We start from the raw sequence: 20,791 nt of genomic DNA on the forward strand, positions 1-20,791 counted from the left end.
GAAACCTCCAGCAGAAGCAAGCTCAGGTAGGGGTGGCCATCTACTCGGACCATTGGGGGTCTGGTTGTAAGGTAAAGACCCAACAATAATGGGTTAGGGTTTTATCAGATTCTCTAATGCACGGTGTCAAATATGAGGCCCGGTGGCCAGAATCGACCCAGCAAAGACTCCAATCCGGCCCGCTAAACAGCTTTGGAAAATATGATGGAGGGTATAAATTTTTGAACTTTAAGTTATATTATCCGACATTTTACAGCTTTTTTTTCTGCTAATAAAGACCTCCCCCCACAGCCATTCATATTACACCGAAACTGTAATAGACAGAAAGTAATACACAAACAATTAAATGACAGAAAAGTTCTTGTTTTTTACTTTCTAATTTAGATATTTCAGTTCAATCAACAAAAATTTTGTTTTGAAACTACATGACAGTCTGGACAGTGAGCTACCAGAACTTTGACTGTAATTTTACAAATTATCATGTAAAAAGACTGAGACGTGCTGTGGAAATTGCTTTTCTCTGTGTTCCATTAGGATATCTCAGTATGTTAATTAAAGATCTTTACGCTGACAGAAAGGACAGTTTCACTCATCCGGCCCGCATTTAGATCAAAGTGGGCTGTATGTGGCCCACATACAGTTTGACATCCCTGCTTTAATGTGTCTCTGTAGCTGGTGTAGTCCAATATTTTGGTTATGTTGTTTCACATGTTGGTCAGAATTACTCTGATGTCTTAACCAGGGTTTAACCTATATATATCTATATATCTGTTTAAATCTAGTAATTTTGTAATGTGTTAGCAGTTTTTTATGTTATCGCCTTACATTTTAGCTCTAGTTTTTGGGCTCATGGTTTGAAACCATAGTCACCTAGCAGGGATTCATATCCCATTAATATCCTGACCTAGGTTTCTAGGCCGGGTTTGGTATTAGTGTTTTGGGGGGTTTAAGCCCTAGTTTGGTCAGTTATGACATAATGTTTAGTCCTTTTTTCTGTTCTGCTGCCTTTATTAATTTTTCTTTCAATATTTTCCAATCTAATGTTTTTCTAGTATAATTCAAACCCTGATTTGAGCCAGTATCCACTGATGCTTTGTCGCCAGTTCAGTCTGGTATTTGCCATATTTTGGTCTTCTAACCTTTTGATGTTGCAGTCCTGATTCAGATTAGTTATTATTTTTAGCCCTGGTGTGTTTCCATCTTGTGATGTTTTGGAATAGTTGGCTAAATATCTGTTTGTTAGCCACATTCTCTGAATTTCTTTTGGCCACTATTTTTTGTTGGTTTTGGGGCACTAGTTTTAACCAGGGCTTCATCCAGTACCAGTGCTTCAGTTATAGTTCATTCCAGTATTATACATATCCCTCATTTGGTCTGATATATGCCCTGTTTTTTGTGTCCAATCCTTTTTTTTCTGTGTTTTAGATCATGATGTCTTAAATTTAGTGGTCTTGGAGTTGTGCTAATAGGGGCTTCAGGGTCTTGTTTAACACTTGGTGGTGTTAAAGGTTAAACAAAATTTCTCCAGTGTTAACAACATCAACAAATGATCATGGAAATATGGAATCTTTTTTTTTTCTTAATTATGTTTTTTAATGATGATGTTTAATTTAATAAAATTAAACAGCTTAAGCATACACAGAGCTACTCTGGCAGGATTTTCTCTTGTGTGTTAATCATTGTGATAAGGCATGTAAAAGTTTGTTCTATGCAGCACACAGCGTCACAGGAAGCAGTGCTCTCCAACTCAAATACAGCCAGCCAAATCTCCAAGCGTCCAACACGGAAAGTAATTTTAATCTGACATCATCATCAAAACACACACGCACAGGACTACCAGGTCGGTTCCCACAATAACTCAGTGAGTGTTTGTCCAACTTGTTGCTCCATTTCACATAATGAAACAATAGAATGCACACGCAGTAAGTGATTCCAGTGGTTTATGGAGCAGTGCTGCGTCAATGCTGACCTCCAACTGCCCACAAAACGGAGAGAGAGAGAAAGAGGTAAAGGGGGGACTACATAGAAATGTCCTCCTCTAATAATGTTCAAGTGGAAAGTATCTAAGGTCATTTAGGTAATTACAGTAATAGAGAACATTTTAACTATTGGTCTTTTCCTGTGAGAATTTCTATGTCTGATGGTTACACTGTATGTAATTATATACAGATTTACATAGAGAGGAACGTGATGCTGTCCAATAGTATAATGTGTAAGGTTTGTGTAACAGGTGAATTACTAAAGGTAGACCTGAAACACAAACGCCTAGCATAAAATTTTTTATAGGTGTCACTGATCACATGGACACATAAAGTAATTTAGTTTTCATGTCCCCCATAAAATAACCCACGCTAACCTCAGTAATCGTCTCACTTTTCATCTACCGCATACACACCATTGTTGCTTCAGTAGAAATTAAGAGGGTTAGTAGCAACCAGGCCCTGCTAATCAAACCAACTCTATAAAATCAGAAGTTTTGGCAGTTTGTAGGTGTGCAGCATTCTCAGGTGTCTTAACACATTTTCAGCATTCAGCAAAAACAAACACCTCATAGCAGCTGTCAGTGGCAATGGTGGAGGGGTGATGATTTGAGCTTGTTTTGCAGCTGCAGGACTGAGTTGACCATGAACCAAACCAAAACCAAGGTGTTCTAGAGTCAAATGTGAGGCCATCTGTCTGACAGCTAAACTTGGCCCATATGGGGTAATGCAACAGGTCAGTTATCCCAAACACATCAGCAAATCTACAACACAATCGCTGAAAAAGCAATGAATCAAGGTGTTGCAGTGGCCCAGTCGAAGTCCAGAGCTCAAATGCTGTAGTGGGACCTTGTAAAGAAGAGTGGGCCAAAATTCCTCCTCAACAATGAGAGACTGATAAAGTCCTACAGAAGCAATTACTTCAACTTACTTACAATTACTGCTAAAGGTGGTTCTACAAACTAATTGAATCATGGCATGCACTTTCACAGGACCGCACAGAGCCCTGGGAAAACGTTTTTTTCACAGGACTATATTTGACCTTTTTTCTGTTTTCGACACCAACTGGATGGATTACTGCAAAATTCGCATTCCCACTGGGATGACATTAATTGTTGGTTATACCCAAGATGTGATTTGTTGCCAAACAAATAGGTTATCGGCAAAATCAAGAATAATCTTCACGAATCACATGGATTTAAATGGGTGTAGCTACTGTGACGTCACTGGTTTGTGAACTCCTTGAGATGAAAGTTTTCACTGTCATCACATCACAGTGTTGGCTTTTTCAAACTGGAACCAGCAAGCACGCTTGTTAGCTAACAACTTTAAAATCATGAGTCATTAGCCAAGACGCATATTCAGTTAATCCTGCTTTCTGACTCTTAGAATGACCAAAATGTATAAAACTGAAATAATGTTATATTAGGTATGAACCAAAATGAGTGAGCCCATCAGGAAAGTGCTTACTGCAGTCAGAGCTGAGAGCCCTTTCCCCAAAGACTTCTACAGGGTTTTTCATGCAACAGGTATCACCCCCTGGTGGCCATTAAAAGGCATTACCTAAATTGGCTTTGCTTCTCAAAGCCAGAGACTACATTCATCTTTTACACTATGGTGCAAATTAGCCAAATATAAGCATCACTGCTGCTTAGTAGATTTTTACTTTTGAGGTAGACTCTCACCTACTGCTACAGAAGACAAAGAAGAGTTTCTCATGATCATCAAGAAATCTTTAATGTAAACCTGGCCAGGGTTTCCCAGTGTGATCATCAGAGACAGATTAGATGAAAATTATATGCACAGAAACATTATTATCACCACCTTTTTCTGTCTTACCCAAGGCATGGATAAACTTTAGGCTTCAGTTCACAAGGTTAGCAGACCAGCTGCTATCTACAGCTTAATTTACTGAGTGTTTGCTAACTATAGTAGACGAGTTTTCTTCAGACCACATAATACAGAACCGTGACACAATGTAATGTTCTCATGGTAATGTAATGTGATGCAGGTCCGTTGTGGATAAGCCCGTGTTCCAAAGGTTGAATCAGTGCACAGGTTCCGTTTCCTGATCAACTCTTTCTGGGGAAGTCACTGCACAGAGGAGCAACAGTGACACCTGCTGCCCTTCTTAAGATACGCAGCCATTACAAACCATTAAAAAGCTCCGAATTATTTCAGTACAGTTTGTTGTTTTTGTTTTGTTTTGTTTATTTGTGTAAATTTCCCAAGATCAATGCATCAGTTTTATTTGTTTTTTACTGTGGAAATACATATTACATATAGCAAGTAATTAATGATTTAATTAACTTTAACGCATAACCACATCCATCAGTATAAACCGTTTTTTTTTACTCAGGATTTCAGCGGGCACCCAATCTTTGATATATTCTGAGCTCTTTTCAGAGACTTTATAAACCCTGTCTGCACGTATTTATCTTGTCAATCCAACTTTTCTTAAGCTCCTGTGTCCTGCACAATTTTCAGCCAGATGACACAGTGAGTGAACAGTGAGTGAACAGTGACACCTGCTGGTCAAAGTGTGAATAACTAAGAAAACATCTACCGCTGTGTGTTTACGTTCTGGAGTCCATACAGAGCATTGAGGTGGACGATCATGTTTTCTGCCACCTCATGTCCCTCTGGATGCACCCCTATCCAATCCCCCAAAACTCAGTTTGACACACAGAAAAGCAACACTGTTAAGAAACCATGAGATTGAAATGCTTGGCACTTTTGCTTGAGAAAAAAAAAAAACAAAGTAATTGAAACAGTTAATACTTTGTGATTATTTCTTTTTTTCTGAATCTTGTCAACATCTTTGTAAACTTTGAATTTAACCTGCAGCGATGGTTGTAAAACTCACAGGGATGCACACACATCTAACAGAAACAAACCGTTTTATTCTCAAACAGTTTTTACATGAGCAATAAAATACAACACTATGTCAACATTTGGATCTGTGAGTGTGTGTGTATGTGTATGTGTCAGTAACATGATCAATACACAGTGTCCCAAAGTTTTACTTCATAGAGTAAATAGAAACAATGGAGACAATTATAAACCAAACATAAACAAGGCAGAAGTGTTCAGTACATTCAGCACAGCAGGTAACAGTCTGTCCCAGTGTTCCAGCTGTAGTTTCTATAAAGGAGTGTTGACCGATTAATCATCTTGCTGGGACAATCAAATTCACTTCCGTCTCTACCTGACCAATCAGGTGGCTCATCTCCCTCACAGTACCGCCCGCTTCCATCACAGCTCATCCTACAACACACAAACGTGTCAGACTCCAATTCAGCTGCTGGGTTGATTTGTGTTAGAAGTTAACCGGCGCGTACCTTTGGCTTGTTGTGTAACCGTGGCAACAGCTGTTGTAGCCGCTGTCTGACGGTGTCAGCGATCACGTTAGCGTCTCGGCTATTGATATGCTCCCCACTCTGTTCATGCTGTCAGAACACACACATACACACACATTATAATCTTTTCCACCATTAAGTCAATCCATAACTGACTCTTTCCCATCAAATCTGATGATGAAGGCTGTGCTTTTTGCTTTTTAAAAATAAATAAATAAAAACAAGCATATAAAAAAACTGAGGCATAGAGAAAACATGGCAAACAACACAACTTAAAAACAAAAATAAAAAGAGGCTACAGCCATGAAGTCTAATCCTAGAACATTCTTACTCTGAAGTGACAGTGCTAGTCACGGTGTGTGTGTGTGTGTGTGTGTGTGTGTGTGTGTGTTTACCCTCTTTTTTCCCAGATATGGGTAAAATCTGACAGTTGGGTAGGCGGTGATTCCAGCTGACTGACAGGTCTGATAATGAGCCTGACAGTCAACTTTCCCTGCCCGGACCTCGCCTTTAAGCATCTGTCAATCACACACACACAAAAAGCATGACTGCAGGACTCTTGACTACAAGAGAACCATACTTTTAAACTCTTAATTTGTGCTTCGTCCCACAGTCTGTTGGAGGAGTTTACTTCCGGTTTGTCTCATCAGTCACTGCAGAAAAAAAGCAACAAAATTCATGCAGAGAAGCAAAGTTTTCTCACCCGAGCTAGGACCTCAAACTCTGGGGCAAAGTGTTGACAGGGTCCGCACCAGGGGGCATAAAAATCCAGGACCCAGTGATCCCGACCTGACAGAACCAGAGATCTGAAGGTCTCTGGAGTAAGGTCCACAGAGGCTCTGGGTAAAAAACTGTACACACAAGAGAATAACTCATCTATTAACACTGTACACGTCCCATTTCACTGGTTCTTTTAATGCAGGAAGAAAAAAAACCCTAAAGAAATACAGAAAGACAAGAAAAGGCAACTTGCATCTCACCTCAGTGCCCATGTTCTCAGTGAATGGGCATCTCTGTGCCAACCGTTATAACTCCTACAGAGACAGGCAGGCGGAAAGGAAATCAGTAATCAATAATCTAAGTAAAAAGAAGATGTAAGAAGGTAAAACTAATAATTCTGATCATCTGACATGTTGTGATGAAACTCATATCCGTATTCTCGTCTTATTATCCTGGGAATATTCATTTCCCGACATCTGAGCATGTAAAGTGAGTTACATACGTATAGCGATCTGGCTGCCGGCTGTTTCCAGGGTACAGGCGGATTTCTGGGTATGCTCTCACACTCTGGCTCTGACAGAACGACTGAAAGCGCTGACAGTCGACCGAACCGACCAGGATCTGACCTGAAAGCAGCTGGATGGAGAGACAAACCAAGACAGCGTCAGGTTAGAGGCTGCTCTCTCCTTCTGATAGCTGAGTCCTGACCCTCTGTTTTCATCTGCTGATTTCTGTCACTTGCTTTAGGTCCATAAAGAAAATCACAATGTTCCTGGTTTTCTTCACAAATTCAGTCATAGGTATTAATTTTAAAACTGACATCTAAACTGAATTTCTTTCCTTTAAGGTTCATATATTTTTGGACCAGGACACAATTTGGTTATTTTAACTGTTTAATAAATCTTATTCAAGCTTATGTTATACAATAAATATGGGTTTAAAGGAAATAATCTCAGCTTTGAAGAGTGTTTCGAAATATGCTATTATCTGTCAAGGACAGGTCATGCTGCAGAAACAAATCTATCAAAGAGAGAGCAGGAAAATTGTGAATGGCAAATTGAGACCTTTGTACATTCCGAAAACAAAAGACCAAAAGTGTCTACTAAGGTTCATCTAAAGCATACAACAGCAGAACAAGCTGGAGGCCGTGTCATGGCTCGAGCTTCCAGTGGCTCAGGGTTACTGAAGTTTACTGATCAGGTGACAATAGAGTGAAGCAGCTAGATGACCTTTAAAGTTTATACAGTTCTCCTTCTTGTGTTCTTTCAGTTTGTGTCTATTGTCTATATGGCACATGTAAAGTGAGTTATACCCGGGCCATGCGTCTCCATTCAGGCATCAGAGCCTGACAGGGACCACACCAGGGAGCATAGAAATCTACCGCCCAGATCTGTCCTTCATCTCGACCTGCAGCAGAGAAACAGACCACTGTGTTAGACTTTAACTTTAATAATCCCCCCTTCCTCTATGGTGCTTTAAACTAAAAGATGGGAATGGGTAGTTTTAATAAAACAGCAATTGCAGCTGTCAAGTTCTTTTACAACAGTGCTGTTCAAAATCTAGCCCTTTGTGCAAGAAGCAGTTTATTGTCAGGAGCAGGTTTTACCTTTCACTTTCTCTGTGAAGCTTGAAGGATCCAAAGTCAGGACAGATGGATTAACCAGGTCCTGCAGAGATAGAAAAAAGCCCTTTGTGATCTCACTGTCTTTTCAATACTCCACTTTGAGACCAAAGGCAACCAAAGGAAAACAGCAATGAAAAAAAAAATACTATGCATCAAATATTATTTTGTAGTAATATTGACAGTGGTGATGGGCTCTGTATTGCACTGATGTGTTAAACGATGTAAATGTGAGCATTTAACACAGGTGTGACTAAAACAAACTTTCAGAATAAATGTGTTTGGGAGCAGCGTGTGAATAAAAAGTCTGACAACATTAAGCCCACGCAGGCCTCAGTTTTAAACAAAAACACTGATAACACAACAGCAGCAGTGATGATGATGCTGGCAGTTTAACGTGGACCCAGAGTCTGTTTACACACCACAAAGAGCAAAGAGGCAGAGCCATTACCGAGACATTGAGCTCAGGAAGAATGAAAGAAAAAGGTTTCTAGTGACGTAAACAGCAGGGCTGTTCCTGTGATCACCATTAATGCCTTTAGTGGAGAAAAGCGAGCGGGAGTCCTTCATCAAAACACCTGATCATCAAACTCTGACGTAAAGAAAAGCAAAGTATGTAGCTGCTCCATCCACCGCCGTTTGTTTTACACAGAAAAATCTGCAGTAAATCTCCAGAAGTTGTATTAAAATGTTCAGATGAACCGTTAACTTCGTCCGAACCCATGTTCAGCTCTCTGAAGGCTGACAGCAGCTGTCCTATTTTAGATGGAAGCAATACCTGCTGTAAACAGGGGTGAGTCTAAAGGGGGACATGGGGTGTAAAAAACCATATTAACGTCAAGTGCTTTCATAAAACATTTCAGATTAAAAGTGAAATAATATAAAATATTGTATTAATTAAATTGCATCAATATTTAAATATATAAAAATAAAACCTTTTTTTTCACAAGCCAATAAACATGTACACGGGCCATTAAACTAAGCCATCGACCTGAGGGTTGTTAGCTTGGACACTGGATTATTGTTAATTTTAATCAAAGTCTACACCATTGTGTCATCTGTTATCAGCAGCACAAAAACTTTCCTCCTGTTAACATTAGAGAGGTTAATTTTCATGCCTTAGTTTAGCATTTAAGAATGTTTTCTTAAAAAAAATGAAATTAATGTGGTATGCAAATACAGCTAAAGGGTTTAGCTGGGTTTCTTCTTTTACATGCAGTGAAACTTTAAAATATTGCAGTTTCTAAAATGGAAACCAACGAGCAGTTCATTCTGAAAGACTTGTGTTCTCTTTTGAGTTTTTATTATTGCTCATAAATGAAACTCCAGTATTTCTTATCCGATTACTTGATTAGATTACTCATAATACAGCTGCAGCTGTAAATTTCGTAAAGGCACATTTTGACCAAATGGTGTACAGATGCAGGGATAAATCCATAAGCAGGGAGGAGCCATTTCAGTTGTATTTGATGTAGTACCTGTATAAACTCCAGGATGCCGTCAGCTGAATGATGGCCTTCATATTCATGCACAGAAGAACCATTAAAGATCACTGTGGTGGGATAAGCCTGAATATTATACTGAACAAAGAGAAAAGTAAATTACTAGTTGGTCGGCACATTTTAGTGTTAAGCTTAAAAATCAACAATAAACACGGACGTGTGTGCTTACTCTAGAACAGAGGTTGTGATGGATGGTACAGTCCAAAGTGCCAAACTTCATCTGCCCAGCTAGCTGGATTGAAGCTTTTCTCAGTTCGGGCAGTAAAGCTCGACACGGGGGGCACCACTGCAAGCAAGGGCCAAATGTTTGTGAGGTTAATAAGTAGCACCGACAACTCTGAATTCTTACCCTATGTTCAGATCTGAGCTACCAAGGCTTTAGGCTGTTGGTGGTCGTTATTACTTCAGTAGTTTGGTTTTTAACTAGTGCTATTTACAAACTTCAGTTTTCACAAAGTGGTAATAGATTAAAACAGATTTTAAGTCCCATTTTCTCACTTTTGGTTTTTACTGTTTGGTTCAAATCACTATGGATGACAAAGCTTGATTAATTAACCCTTGTTCACACAGCGGTCTCAGGGTTTCAGGGTAACTGTTTGTGTTGTAGGTGTAGCACCACCACCAGCCCTGAAGTTAAACAAAGACTGGCTGCGTCATCAGTGCCAAAAACATTTGGAGCAACCAACAGATTACTCTTGTGCTTGTGCTACATTTGGTCCCTTGCTCAGAGCTCAGTCACACTAGAATAAAAATAGTATTAAACTGTCAAACCTTGCAATTATAAAATAAATTTTTTTAAAAATAACAGTGATTGCATTGAGTATTGTTTGCAACTGAAGAATGCACAAATAGCTGAGGCAACTGACTGGACACCCAGAAGTTGAGCGTGCGGCTCTCTCAGTCTCTGGGTGAACAGCTTCAATCACCAGGGCACAGCACAGCTCGCCTGGTGGGAGACGTGTCTCCAAACAATCCCAGTCCAGCTCAGACTGGATGCAGTCACGTGAAGCTACATCAGGGTCAAAAGCTATTTGAAAGTGAAATTCTGATATTTTTTATATTAAAAAAATTTAAAAAATTTAAAAAAATTCTTTAATAATTATTTTATCTTAAATAAATTACTTGTTTTCATTAATTTCTTTTTTTGGGCTTCAAATTTATTTTTTTCAGTTTCAGACTCTTGATCCTGATTATAAATTAGATCCTCCGTCTAATTTATAAACAGAATGAATGTCAAGAGACTGCAATCAACTTGAGTCAATCTGGACTGATAAGAGCAACTTGCCTCATCGATCGCTTTTATCAATGTTTTACAGTCAAATTTGTCACATTATCACAGCTGTGTGTAACTTCCTCAATCGCATTCAGCCAACTCCCATGCTCCCTGTTTCTCATGAAAACGCGACAAAATATCAATGGTTGGAAGAAAGAGAACAGTATGGATATATTTTACAACTGATATCAAGGAAAATAAGATGCTTTGTAAAAGTTTTACTGGTTGTTCCAAAGTGGTTTACACTTTGTATTTTAGTCACTGAAGCAACTTTAGATTTAGTCTACTATAATCTTGTAATATTTAATCAACTAAAACTAAAAGATTTAGATGCGACAACTACAAACTCTTTTGTAGTGAATCAAATGTAAATAAATAAATAAAGGAAGAGTTTGTTGTTCACTTTTTTGGTCACAGCTTAATAAATAATTTCAACCACTAAAATAACCACTCAGTTGAAAATCTGCCAACAAAAGATAAAGCACAACATCATAATGCCCCATGTACAATGCTGAGAGGGTATAAAAAAATCATAATAATGTCACAGTCTGTTCAGCTCAAGTATATTTATTAAAGTAAGCGGGGCCCCTGTTACCCAGTTTTGTGATTAAAGTAGTCAGATACAAACCGGAGCGAAGAAGTCGACGAGCCACGGCTCCTTTTTGTCTGAAGGAAAGTTGTCCGGCCCCAGAGTGGTGACAAAAGCTCGAACGCTGTCCCTCGCAAAACCCACAATATTGTACAACACATCTTTGCCTACACAAAACACACGAGTTAATGCAGATGAGCAAACCCTCTCTGAACTGATTAACTTAATAAACCATTGTTTAACCAACCTTAACAAACTGGGTCCTCAAATAATAACATGAGCCCTTTTTTGGAACTCCTCTATCCTTGTAACCTTGTAACAAACTGCTAGTTGGACAAGACGTACATGTCCTCCTCAAACATGCAGAGATATTCAAACTAATTTAAACAAATAAAATGCAAGTGGAGAGCAACATGGGAATACAGCAGAAGTACAATCCAAATGTAGTACTGACCATGGTGGATCTCAAAGTCATGGATTCCCAGTCCTTTAAAGACAGCCATACAGGGTTTATGAATGTAAAGAGACTGACACAGCTCTGAGTCCGCTATACAGTCCACTCTGCCAACCTGGAAGGACAAACAGTCAGTCAGACATACAGGCAGGCAGACAGATACATGCAGAGACACGGACAGACAGTCAGATGGACAGATACCTGTATGTGGTCATTTCGGAGGAAAGCTTGTAGCTTCTTGTACTCGTTGGAGGCAGAGTTTTTGTTACCAAATGTAAAACTGATTAACCAGCGATGATGGGCCAATTTACTCTGGACGAAACAAGTTACACCGCATCAGAACAACTTTACATTGTACTTCTGTATTATATTGAACTGCGCTGTAATACAATACAAGTAATTGTATTATGAACAGGTGGACTGTGCATCTGAAGTCAGAATACCTGGAAACTGTCACTGGTGAGAAGTTCCAAATCAGGTAGATGGTTGATGACCTGATTATAAATTTCTTTACTGTCCAGAGTATTCAGCCACTGAAACACATACACATAGTCAGTATTCCAGTACTATACACAGTATTAGCACAGACAGTAGTGTGTTCTGCGTCTTACAAGTACACTGCCTGGTTTATTCAAAGCACTTCCAGGTGGGAATAAAGCAGTTGCTCCACTGGTGACCTGAAACACAAGTTCAAAGCAGAGCACTATGTGTTGACCGAATATCGTCCTCCCTCCTGGCTGTAGCTCAGGGGGTAGAGCATCTACTAATTTACTAATTGGAAGGTTTGGTTTGTTCCCTAGCTGCTCCAGTCTGCATGTCAAACTATTCTTGGGTAAAATACTGAACACCACATTGTTCTCTCATTGGAGTGTGAATGTGTGAAAAAAGCATGTATGAACGGGTGAACGAGGCATGCTGTATAAAGTGCTTAGAGTGCTAAGGTAGAGTAGAAAAGCACTATGTACGAACCATTTACCCCCATCTTTGCAGATGATACTCTCACTTACATTGTATATAAACCCAACTACACAGATATCTCATGTAAGTACTATTACTATGGTACTTCTGACCCTTACCTGGAAACTTGCACAGATCTGTTCATCTGTTGTGCAGTCCATCCATCCCACCTTAACTAGACCATCCTACATTCAGACACAAACACTTAGCAGTTATAAAGCGATCAAACAGGCACTGTAGTATTTATTACAACACATACATCAGCATCACAGCTACTAATAAACTTGTCATGATAGAACTACAAATAAAAGTTAGATTTTTTTAAAGATTTTTAACATTACACGATGTACGTTACAAATGAAACACAACTTGAGGATAGTGAGCTACCTTTATAGGATTCAATCAAACTGCCTAGACGACACTAACTGTGATAGGTCTGTCGGTCACAGACAGACATTGTTTACAATTGTTTGTTTTTTTTGTCTTTGTCTGTTCTGTAGGACAGTGTTAACATTATTAGTGACATATATCCTCAAGGCCCTTTCACATAGGACACGACATGTGCTGCGCTGACCACTAACTAGATCGAAGGACTCAAATTTTGTGTTGTGCTGACCGTTGTGCTCTGCCTGTACATCTTTTTTTTTTGCAGCCGTTTTACATGTAGTAAGATGCCCCTGCTCCTTGTCATTTCAAAATATCTCTCTCTCTGACTTTTCTCTCTTCTCAAGTACTTTATAGGAAAAACAAATGACCTCTTCAAGCATGTGAAAACTTCTAAATCCATCCAGGGCCAATTTAACCTATCCCGTAAAACACACCCGCTGTGTAACTGTGATATCACATCTCTAAAGCAGTTTTCTTCTGTTCTTCACACAGCTTCAAATGACAGAAAATCTGAATGATCATTAGAAGCAGAGCATGTGGTCTGCACCGGGCCTTATAATTTGAAAACTGACTGGATTCTCTCTGTGCCTAATTTACTGCCCTCCTTATTTGCTCCGTGCAGCTTGATGCAACTTCCATAAAAAATATTTTATGTAAGTGATGTGGAGCACAAAGCAGTTTCAGGGATTCTTCTGAAACATACTGCAGTGTGTCTGGTGGAATTTAAGCATTTCTCTGAGTGGGTACTTCAGGTGTAAGAGTCACGGGCCTAAGAGGCTGGAAACCACTGCTGCATGCCCCTCCCTGTATGGCTTTGTAAAATGCTCTACTGGCTCAAATCTTTAAAGTGAATTCATTTATTCGGTAGACATAGCATGTCTCTGTGATAAACAGCTGTAACAACATTACTGCTGTTGTCTCACCAACATTCCTGCCAGCTTCTGTCTCGTTCTTGGCTCCAGGCAATCTGAAAAAGAGACAAACAGCCTGTATTTTAAACAACAAGCTTGATAACACCAGTACACTCTGTGCATCCACGTATCAGAGCACGTGGTTATGTAGACTGATTTGTGACACAACTGCCTGTCTTTTCATAAAAAGTTTGTATGTGTGTGTGTATGTGTGTGTTAGCATGTAAAAAAAGTGCAAGTGTTACCTCCACTGTCAGAGCAGAAGGTGATCAGCCAGCCAAGCCCTGACGAGAACGCACTCTCTATCTCACTGAACACATTACCTGGAAAGAGAAAGGTTAGCATTAAGTATAGGATGAGGAATAAACTCGAACAACAGAAAAACTCTCCACCGACTGTATTTCAGTGAAAGTTTAGCCAGACTGCTCACTAACACAAAGTTAGCTCATCTCAATTTAGAAGAAAAATGTGAGCTGTGTGGTCGCAGGTTGTAGTTCACCTTGCCAGAGCTGAGTGATGGTTGTAGTGATGAACTGCATGGAGAAGCGAACCAGGTTGTCTCTATTGCGCTCCCCATTGAATTTCTCTGGTCTCTACAGAAATGCAAAGAATTGAAACATGGAACATGTTAAATAAAGCTTTCAGACGGTGAGCACAAAGTTTTATGTCTGGGTTTTACTTTGTGAGCGTGTGAATGCACAAACTCATCAGCGGAAAAGTGACATTACAATACACCAACTAAACATGTGCCCCAAGCAGCAGACATCAAAGAAGTTTAACAGAAATAACTACTCGGCTGTCGGGTCTCCAGCTGTCTGTATCCGCATCCACAACAGAGTGCAATCAAATCTCTACATGGTTCTCCAACAGCGTCAGTAGCTGAAGTAAATGTACCCTTGAACGAGAATGTACTCACTGATTTTCCTTAACATGCACTTTTTGTTTAGTGTAAACAAACAAAGGAGGCAAAGGATAAATAAGCTGTTTGCCTATCATAGGAAAAGTTCAATTATGGACTAACACTGTTAACTGTATAAAACTGGTTTCAAGCTTTTGTCATTACTTTGATGAGTCTGTTAATCTCGTTTATCAACGTTAGGTTGAAGCTTTTAGCTGGTGCCTGCTCAGGTTTGTAATGTTCAGGTGCTTGAGCTAACTCAGTATGTACATGTACAGTGGAACCCCGACTTACGGAATTAATTCGTTCCAGAGGGTCTTTCGTAAGTCAAAATTCTCGTAAGTCGAAGCACCTTTTTCCATCGCCTTTTGAGTGAGGCGATGCTGGCTGAAGACGAAGTTCTTGGTGGAGGCTGAAGAAAGCATATGTATGCATGCATACATACGTACGTGTACATGTACATAACATTATGGAATTTAATTCTAAACATTAAAACTAAAACTTACATTTACGTTAATTAATGTACGTACACTGTGCAATGATATTTTTTTTAACATTTTTTTAAACTCGCTCATATTTATGCCTTATGCCGGCCCTATTATGAATGAACAATAGGCTAATTGCAAACGAAAAGCACACGAAATAGCGCACTGCAACACCAATACATCTTTCACGTGGAACAGCGAAACGCATTTCGCAAACGGATTTCGTTACACGGGCATTTTGTCGTACCACGGGCAAAAATATTGCCGTTAAATGCCTTCGTAACTTGAATTTTTCGTTAAATGGGGTCTTCGTAAGCCGGGGTTCCACTGTACTACATTCATTTTTCAAAGTTGAGCTATATGCATTTTTGCTACAAAAAGCAGTAAACACACCTGTCCTGATCTGTATATGTACAGACTGGGGTAGCTGTTGATGCCTTTCCTCCTGCAGAGATGATTGTTGTCTCCACAGTTCACCGCTCCAATCCTGATCACACCATCCATCTCCTTGGCAAACTCCCTCCACTGTGACATGCAAAGGTCAAAGCAAACAGACACGTACATATTTTAGTGTCTCACTCTGTCTGACACAGAGTCTAACTCTATCTATGTGATTATTATCAAATTACAACTTGAGCAAGAAACTAACAAAACCAGGAATGTTTTTCTAACAGAGGCATATATAACACAGAAGAAAATAAAATCATAAAAGGGTGCAAGACTGAGGATGTGTGTTTAGTGTGTTTCTTGTGTAGTGTTACCGTCGGAGCCAGCTGGTGACAGTGGGAGCATCGTGGGAAATAGAAGTTGATGAACCAGATTTCTCCGGAGTTCACTGCTGCTTCTGAAGCACACACACAGACACACAGACACGTCAGTCGCTACCCGTTTACGCTCTTGTTTCTCACATGATGTTTGTGTCGTGGTGCCTTTGAAATCCTTTTACTGTTGCTCCCACTAATAAGAGTGGGGTAAAGCTGTAGTTTGGAGAAAGCTGCACAGCTGCTCTGCTTTATACTGAGGTCTGAAGACTTAAAGGAAAAAAGGTTTACGGCACATATATACACACACAAAAAAAAACAGACAGGAAACAGCAGTTATTCTGGAGTTTGACCAGCCATTCCCAAACCTCACAAGTTTGAATTGCACCCTGCAGCCCACCCAAAACTAAAATCAAACAAGATAACCATTAAACATTCCCTTTGTGTTTTCACTTATTCACTTTGATTTGCTGCTGACAGGTTTACTTCCAGATTGGGCTCTTTGTGTCTGATGACAAGATATGAAATAAGTTCAGGATAAAAAACAAATTTCTTTTTGGAACCAATCCAGCACTCAAGACAAACAACCAAGAGCTTCTTCAGGCCTCTTCACTCATGAGCAGAGAGTTTGAAATCAGAAGAAAAGCCAAACACATCCATTATGAAAGAATAGAACCTGATGTTCCACACACAATTACAATGTGTATGTAGGACTATTACAATTACAATGTGTGGAACCGCACATAGTAATTACAAGTGTATAAATGTGCATCTGGGATGTCAAACATAAGACTGAGGGGCGAGAACTTCAGATTAGATTTTGGACTTTGTACTGTAATTTGTCTTTCAGACAAAATGATTTTTCTTCAGTCCTCTCAGACTGCTCATTGTGGATTACTAAATGTGAACATTTGAGAATGGGCTAAAATGTTTTTATACAAGAACAAACAAACTGGAGATGTTTGTTTGTTTGGTGAGTTGATTGGTTATTTGGGGCCATTGCACTGTTTTTCTGTTCCAGCACAACTAAGATTAGCTCAGGATCTGTATGACCAATGAACTAAAATGTGTTTGACACCTCTGAAGTTCCTTATGCAATATATGATGTCTGTTATTAAACAAGAACAACATCTGCATGGAACTCAATATGACTGACTCCAACCGAGTGACAAAAACTGAAAATAAAACAGTAGTCAGGAGGTGTGAAAATAAAGAAGAGATTGTACTAATGACTGAGACATAAAGACAACTCCCATTATTTCTCCTCAAAAAGATTTCAAAAGCCAATCAAAATAAATTTGAGAAATCTTTAAATTTAGATAGTTCTTACGTGTTGGCATTTTCTGACAGGAAAACATCAAACAAACTAAAAAGAATGAAGGTTTTTCTCATTTGTACACTAAAGCAAAAACAGAATATGTTTTATATCTTACCAAAGTCTCCACTGTCCAGCGTGATGATCTCCAAATCATCGTCATATATACCTGGACAGAAAGACAAACTTAAATACTGAACAACTCTTTGTTCACAGCAGAGCTAGCTATTCTTTTCTTTTTACAATATCCTCATAAAACGATTTCTATACAAACCATTGTAAAAACATTAAAGTGTTGAAACATCTCATTGGTTGTATGTCTGTGAAGGTTCTCAGTCATCCAGGTCATCGTAGTCAAAGGAGTTTGCAAAGAAAAGCGTCTGGACTTCTTTAAGTTGCTTGAAGACGTTTCACCTCTCATCCGAGAAGCTTCTTCAGTTCTAAGGTCAAATGGCAAATCTCATTGGTTACTTACCAAAGTCATATCTGTAGTAGTTCCAGCTCTCATAGCGTCCTCCCTGCTGCTCGTCCAGCCCTTTTTCTCCATATTTATCATATTTCTTTCTCAGGTCTTCATCCTTCAGAACTTCATAGGCACGATTGACCTGCAGGAACTTCTCGTGGGCTGAGGCGTCACCCTGAAATAGTCGATAAGCACCTGTTTTGTCAGGGTTTCATAGAGACGCGACAAATTTCAAAGAATTACGGTGTCATTTTTTTGTGTTTCTGGATTGTGGTTTGTCCATGTAACTCACAGGGTTTTTGTCAGGGTGCATGGTGAGCGCCAGCTGCTTAAAGGCCCGTCGTATCTCTTTGGTCGTCGCTTCCCTGCTGACTCCCAGCAATTCATAGTAGTCCTGGCCCTCTGCCCAAACTGCCACCAAAAGGACGGTGAGGAGCATCGGCAGCACCGTAAGCCAGACGGACCGAGGGCGCTGGGCCCTGAGGGCAACCCTGTGCGCCATGGGGAATGCTCCTTCAATGAGTCAACGAGCAGCTGCAACTAAAGGAACTGGGGCAGAAAGACACAAAGATCAGCTCTAAATACCCTGTCCACCCAACCCTGTAGCCATTACCATCCCCCTGCCTCACTAGTATCACAGTAAGTGAGGCAAACAGCTTCTTTCCACAGCAAGAAAAAAACAAATACAGTCACCACAGGAGAGCCAGCGTGTCACCTTAGGAGTGTCGTTTACATATGTGGCCTGTTTGGATTGGCTTAAAGGATGGAAGCATTATCTCTACTTTTATATAGCCTCAGGCTTTAGAAGGACAAGTGGTCTGCAGCTAAAAGAAAGAGCAGCATTTTTTCACACCATTGTCTTTTGCATTGCAGTTTCCTGCACCTTGAACTATTCAAACAGTTGCTTTGATATCTGCAGATTTCTTCCCTGTTTTCAGGGTCACTCCAGGGGGATCGCCTACTTTTACAGTACAACAGTTTTCCTTGAGAAAAAGGAACATATTACAACATATTTAGTTTTACATCTTACACAAACAAAAAACACAAATTTAAATGAAAGCTGCATCTGCTTCCACGAAGCTGCCTTTTAATTAAATGGTAATTACATTTAATAAAAGGTAGCTTTCAAAGTAAACGCCTTTATTTCTCTATTCTTGAGCAGAAACAGAGCATCCATGTAGATTTGGGAACTGTTTACAAGATTAAGGAAGAAATAAATAGTAATAGTACCACTCAGATATTTTAATAAAAATTTCAGAAGATTCTGAAAAACAAGCCTAGTGAAAAATCTTTTTCTTGATACAGTAGAAGATGCCAAAAAGGTGACACATCAAAGTACATGCACTGTTAACACGCCTGTGGTTATTACCACTGCTGGGTGTGCACAGAGGAAAAAGGAAAACAAAACATTTCTGTTAGGTTTTCTAGCTCTTCATTAGGACCCCTGAAACAAGCTAAGCTAAGCTAACAGCCAGACAACAACAACTATTCCCGTTACAACTTGCTCAGCTAACTAGCTCGTTAGCTTCACTGCGACACGGAGCTGTTTGCTGTCGTGTTGGTGAAGCAAAAGCCAATATTCGTGTAATATGTAGCAGACATTTCAATATTAATTTTTTAATGCGTCGGCTTTGTTACCTTTAAAGAGTCCCAACTTCCAAAAGTCTGGAAATGAAGATCCGCATCAGCGTCCGGCTCGGACCCGGCATCAAGTTGCACACAAGCTGCTTCCGTTTATTGTGCTTCACAATAAAGGTCTTGCAGCTAAACGGTACACTCTGAGTCTCACACAGACAACATAAAACTGTATGTATGTTCAGAAAGCCGCTCGCTAATCTAATTTCATTGTGGTACTCTGTTAATGATGGCTGCTGTTCCACCCACCAGCTAGAGTTGTAATTGTATTTTAATAACAGAAGCTCTAGCCACCGGATACATCTTGGTTGTCTGTAGTAACTTGACAAATATTTAACAGTACCAGCCACATATTGATGACGTTCACGCAAATGGTGTGTTCGTTCGTCGGCGGATGTGCGATCCCAATGCTTCCAAAACTTTTCCACGGAATTTCAGTGTCCGGAAAATAATTATGAGATAAATATTCTTAAAATAATTAAAATAAAGTAATCAAATGGGGGAAATATAATTTCAATTAAAAAACGTTGATTTAGTTATTAGATCAATGCATTTTAGTTATTCTTGAATTTTGGGTAATTAATTAGCAATCCAGCCGGCGTGTACCTTCTAATATTTCACAACATATTTGTTTTCTAGCATTCCCTGTGTGTATGTAAACGCCCTGTAAGTAATGTTTTGTTTGTTCTTCCTACTAGTGCTTTTCTTTTCATGAATTTCTCGTGGATGCAATTACTCCATCAGTCAGTACAGGTTCCGAAGAGGTTATTAATGTGATGCTAAAATGCTGATGTTTATTTGAAGCTTTTAAAAAGTTCATTTACGTTAGACTTATCAGGTACTTAGGCTATAGTGCTTTCATTGAAAATCCTCGTTTGGCCAAACCAAGGGGTTAATAATGCTACAAAAATCTTTTTTTTAAAGCTGTTCCCTTAAGAACTGGCCACAATGGATCATCTTTGTTTGTTTGTTTCTGAAGTTATCATTCAACACTGATTCCCCGTCCAATAGCAGTTTGAATCACGGAAATAAAGTCTGTAGTGGTCAAGAGAGTTTTGTCCTGTGACTATGCACAGAAACACCCTTTTTCCTCAGAGCTTGCTTGCCAGGTTTTCCCTCCTTTAATGTGACTGGGTCAGATTTTACCCAGAATGTGAAACATCAGCAGACCAATCACAACTGGAGCATTTACAGCATGAAGCAAAAAAGTGTAGTATGTTAAATTATAGTCTATAGTATATAGATTTTATTGATTCCTTTAAATGTTTTCGGTTAAGCCCAAAATAAACAAATCATCATTAAAACAAATCCCTTGTATGCGTGTTGATGGAAAAATTAACTGTAAGAAAATAAAAGCCCTCAGATATTTTTCTGTACCGCTTCCTCGCTGTTTGTACGTTCATTTCATTCATTAGAAAAATACAAATGAACGATGTTACGCAGGGCAATTGAACGCGTCATCACATTGACGCTTTCTAAATT

General features: G+C 39.4%; 1 protein-coding gene across 1 annotated transcript; it reads right to left on the reverse strand.

The window, feature by feature from the left end:
• Positions 1–4,862: 4,862 nt before the first annotated feature.
• On the reverse strand, positions 4,863–19,490 carry dnajc10 (DnaJ (Hsp40) homolog, subfamily C, member 10). Its single transcript, XM_013274023.3, has 25 exons — positions 19,313–19,490; positions 17,967–18,223; positions 17,687–17,849; positions 17,330–17,380; positions 15,897–15,979; positions 15,529–15,660; positions 14,252–14,345; positions 13,998–14,075; positions 13,765–13,808; positions 12,574–12,639; positions 12,109–12,174; positions 11,941–12,030; positions 11,699–11,809; positions 11,498–11,612; positions 11,083–11,210; positions 9,351–9,467; positions 9,158–9,259; positions 7,665–7,725; positions 7,371–7,465; positions 6,561–6,694; positions 6,319–6,372; positions 6,042–6,189; positions 5,734–5,856; positions 5,321–5,428; positions 4,863–5,246 (listed from the first exon to the last, which is right to left on the reverse strand). Exons 2-25 carry the CDS (start codon positions 18,174–18,176, stop codon positions 5,235–5,237), a joined length of 2,385 nt encoding a protein of 794 aa, XP_013129477.1. The 5' UTR covers positions 18,177–18,223; positions 19,313–19,490; the 3' UTR covers positions 4,863–5,234.
• Positions 19,491–20,791: the final 1,301 nt, after the last annotated feature.

Source organism: Oreochromis niloticus, linkage group LG16, assembly GCF_001858045.2.
Source record: "Oreochromis niloticus isolate F11D_XX linkage group LG16, O_niloticus_UMD_NMBU, whole genome shotgun sequence".
NCBI lineage: Eukaryota > Metazoa > Chordata > Actinopteri > Cichliformes > Cichlidae > Oreochromis > Oreochromis niloticus.